Here is a 4,410-nt window from a genome sequence, read left to right as displayed (position 1 = left end):
GGAGGGAGGCGGGGGGGGCAGGGCGGTTACTCACAGATTCCTGGCCCAGGTGCGAAGGTGAGTAAACAGCCTCCTCTCCCCCCCATCCCGGCCTCCACAGCTCAATGGGGCCTCTGTGTGGCGACAAAGAGCCCTTCAGAGGCCAGCCAGGGCGGGGAGCCCGAGGACAGGGAGCCGCGTGTTGGGGGCAGCTGGAGGCCAGGAGCCTGGGTCCATGAGAGAGCTGTGGCCCAAGAGCCTGCGATTTGGAGTCCCCTGATGAAGGAAGGGCCTGGGGGCTCTTGGATCTAAGTAAGGGAGGAGGGGTTGGGGAGTTGGGTCCTAGGCGGGCAGGGCTTGCAGGCTAACAGAGTTGGAAAAGTTAGAGGGGAGCTGGGAGGGAGATAACTGGGGTGTGGGGGCTTGCCTCTGACCTGCGACAGGCCTGGGGCAGGATGTTGCCTCTGAACCCACTAGCCCCACTTCCTGTGACAGGAAATCACAATAGCAAATCCCCCAACCCCCAGCTCTCTCCACAGAAGAAAACAAAACTGCGAACCCTCCTCCTTCAGGGACCAAGAGGCCTTGAAGCCACTTCTCTCCCTCGGGGCCCTGGCATCTTTCCGGCTCCCATCCCAGAAAGTAAGGGACGGCCGTCAGATAGCTCATCCCCCCAGGTGCCTCTGTCTCCCTCACCCCACACCCACCTGTCCCGTCTGTCTGTCTGCCAGCTTGCCTCTCCCCAGCTGCCGCTCCCTGGCTGTCTCTCCCTTGAGTCTGCCTCCTGTCTTTTGCCTCTTTCCTCCCTGATTCTTCATTTTTGCTCTCCCTTCCTTCAGACCCGGCTCATTTTTTCCCACCGGCTCTGCCTCCCCTCCCCCCACATCCGCCGAGGCCCCACCCTATCTTCTCTTGCTCCCCGTCTCCCCTCCTCGCTCTTCGCAGCCTCTGTCTCCCCATGTCTGGTTCCTGCAGCCACTGTCCCCGCACCTGTCCGTGTCGCTCGCTGTCTCGCCTCTCTCTCCCATCTCTCGCTGTCTCTCCCATCTTGTCTCCCTTAGAATCTCCACTTCTCCCTGTGTCTTCCCACCGACATTGTCGGTGTTCTTAATTAGTCTGACTAATGCCACTTGAGCCCGTGTGTCAGGCAGGAAGGAGCTGTGGAAACGGGTGGGGTGTACCACGGTGGGGGGGGGGTGGGTTCTCCCCACAGCCCAAAGCTATTTATAACCCTCGTTGCCTGGTCGCCTGTGTCCCATCCTTCTCCTCTTCCACTGGCCTCCTCCCTAGCACTCAATAAACGGCAGCCGGCCTTTTGACTCTGATCATTAAACAATAATGCCTTCTGGAGTGTCCAAGTGCCATCCTATGGGTTCACCCAAGCTGGCCTCATTTTGATTCTTTTCCATAAAGTGTGTTTGTCCAACATCCAAGCTTGGGTGACTTCAGATCTGAGCATTGTTAAATGTTCACATAAATAAAGTTGCAAACCAAGGCAGAAGAATAGTAGTAATTATTTATTATGAGAGCTGAACTTACACTGCACTTACAGTGTGCTAGGCGCTGCTCTAAGTGCTTCTCACAGAGTAACTCACTGAAGCCTCATAACCACAAGCAGCCCCATGCTATTATTACTCCCATCCGAGACAGAAAACCTTCACCAGGCCACCAGCTGCAGCTTCTGGGCTGGAAGGCATGACCATGGACACGGAGGGTCCACGCTCATCCCACTCCGGGGTGGGTGGAAAAAGTTCGACAGAGGCAGGGGTGATTCCAAAAGGGCCAAGGCAAGGACAAAGGTTTATCTGAGCAAATGCTTAGGTGCCAGGCAGGCCTCGGAACATGCACTTGATAAGTATTACTGCCTTCATTCCTCATCACCACAATAGGAAATAATAGCTAACGCATAATGTGCACTAAGTGCCATGAAGTACAGTATTAGTGCTTGACAGGTATAAACTCAATCCTTCCAGTGACCCTGAGCAGTTGTCTTATTACTGCTATTCCCATTTTACAGAGGAGGAAACTGAGGCACAGCTTATAAGAGGCAGTGCCAGGATTCTGACCCAGGCAGGCTGGCTCCAGAGTTTATGCATTTAACTCCCAGAATGTGCTGCTTTGAGAGCATGGGGAATCCACATGCCTACCTTAGGAAACTGCAATCTCAATCAAAGCTGAGACACAGCAGTTCTCCCTATGGTGTCCGGGTACATGGACACTGTGGCCTGGGCAGGAGTTTAGACTGGACTCAGCTACTCCACAGAGGCCTGGGCTCAGAGAGGATTGGGGAGGAGGGTGGCTCCTTAAAAGATGGGTCATGAAGGAGTCCTGCAAAGTTAGAGAGTGATAGGTGGAAGCGGTCAGATGGATCTAAAGGCAAATGACAAGGCCTGCGGTGCAGCAGGAGGGTGCTGTGTTTATGGGGCTGTAGAGATGAGGGCAGGGTGACAAGGTCCTTAACGATGGGGGTCCGAGAACAAAGTGGGCATGCGCAAGGACTACATGGGCACCTGGGTATTATGCAGGGCTCGGTGTCTACAACAGGCTTTCCTGGTGGCTTAGATCACAAAGAATCTGCCGGCAATGCGGGAGACCGGGTTCAATCCCTGGGTCAGGAAGATCCCCTGGAGAAGGGAATAGCTACCCACTCCAGTATTCTTGCCTGGAGAATTCCATGGACAGAGAAGTCTGGCGGGCTGTACAGTCCACGGGGTCGAAAAGAGTCGAACACGACTGAGTGACTCACAGTTCAGGGACTCTAAGATATTGAGTGGATGACCCTGGTCTCCAAGAACCTCTGGGAGCCTTAAAGAAACTAAAACACAGAGTAGTCAAGGTTAGTCCTTGGAATGCCTAAGGCCCCGGATTCTGTTTGACACATGGTGGTCTACAAGGATCCCTGGCCACAGGATCGTAAGTCACACAGGATCGTTAAGTCCATAAGGGAAAGAAGCCAGTGTGTGGGACCTCTGGAGATTTAAAAGGGGTACAGAATTCTATGGGGAGGTTGGTGGTCCCCGAGACCCACGGTCCATAGGGCCCCGGATTCTAGCAGATGCTATTGATGTATCGAAACCCCCCTTCTGTAAGGAGCTGCACATCCACGCGGGGTCATCAGGACCCCTTAGAGGGTCTGTAGGACCTAGTGATCTACATGGAACGTGGCAGGTCTACACAAGCCCCAAATCGTATGTAGGACGTGGCGGGTGTACACGGGCCCTAAATCCTACACGGGACTTGGCAGCGTGCATGGTCAGGGTTGCTGGGGAGGACGTGCGGAGTCAGGGTCTGACGCCCGCCGGGGGCCGCGTCCCTCACCTGCTCCAGGTCGGAGGCGAAGCACCGCAGCAGCCAGAACCGAAGCCTCCGCGCGCCGGCTCGGGCTCCCCCACCCCCGACTCGGAGTCGCTCTAGCCAGCCCGGAGTAGGCCTTTGCGTCCAGCTCCACTCCTCCTGCCAGCCGTTCTAGCCCGCTCCTGCCGGGCTCCAGCCCAGAAAACTCTACTCCTCTTTGCCGGCCGCTCTAGCTCTCCGCTGAGCCACGCAGGCCAGATAGGGCCGCTCTGGCCTGTCTAGGAGGGCTGGCGTTTCCGTATATCGACTGCCCCCGTCAGTCTCCTGGACCCCGCCCCCTGCCCCCCGCCCCCCGGCTGGAGGCGGGGATAGTTCCAGCCCCCAGATCAGTGTTGGTTCAATCCGAGATCACGTAGTCGCCCCGACCCCTAGCCGACCCCCCCCAGACTGGGGTCCCCGTCCTATCTCGCCGCCCCAACGTGGGACCGTTTGAATTCCCAACGCCTATACATTAATTCTCCCTGCAGTGCCCCCGCCCCAGACACCCCCGCACACTTTCTGCTGGGGCTGCAAAACAAAATCCTGGATTTTGCAAACAAAATCCTGCAAAACAAAATCCTTTCATCTAACATGCGGAAAAAGTAAATACCTCTCTCCGGGCCTCAGTCTTCCCATCTGTACAATGGGGAACGATCTCCAGTTTTTGTCCCCTACAACCTATTTCCCAGGGTATAATTCCTGACCCAACCCAGAAAAAGACCTTTCCAAAAAATGCTTTCAAACGCGTTCTGCAACTTTCAGCTTCAAGACAGCCTATGGCCTATTGCCACTTTTCCTTTTGAGTGGCTCTAAAGTATGCAGGCTTGGAGGACGGCGCTTGGCTGAAAGCACCTGCGAGTTCAAATCCCAACTCCACTCAGTCTCACGATGTGCGTGCCCTGGGACGAGTTGGTTTTACTCCCTGGGTCTCAGTTTCCCCACCCGTGCAATGGGAGTGATCATCCATCCTCCGCCAGACGGTTGGGAAGCTTTGACCCCGGGCTTGCAGCCCTCATCTCACCTCCCGGGCCCTCAGCAAGTATTACTTCTCCTCTCTTTGTCCCCTTTGACAGATGGAAAAACTGAGGCCCAGGGATG

At 55.7% G+C, this 4,410-nt stretch overlaps 1 protein-coding gene across 1 annotated transcript in view; it reads right to left on the bottom strand.

The window, feature by feature from the left end:
• Positions 1-2,096, bottom strand: part of ARHGEF1 (Rho guanine nucleotide exchange factor (GEF) 1) — an 18,502-nt gene extending 16,406 nt beyond the window's left edge. The window contains exon 1 of the mRNA XM_010863074.1: positions 970-2,096. Coding sequence (XP_010861376.1) covers positions 970-1,007 — 38 coding nt within the window. The 5' untranslated portion in view covers positions 1,008-2,096. The remainder of the gene's footprint in view (positions 1-969) is intronic.
• Positions 2,097-4,410: the final 2,314 nt, after the last annotated feature.

Source organism: Bison bison, unplaced genomic scaffold, assembly GCF_000754665.1.
Source record: "Bison bison bison isolate TAMUID 2011002044 unplaced genomic scaffold, Bison_UMD1.0 scf7180017858349, whole genome shotgun sequence".
Taxonomy (NCBI): domain Eukaryota; kingdom Metazoa; phylum Chordata; class Mammalia; order Artiodactyla; family Bovidae; genus Bison; species Bison bison.
Note: the sequence above shows the minus strand (reverse complement) of the source record. Positions and strands in the feature narration are given on the sequence as shown.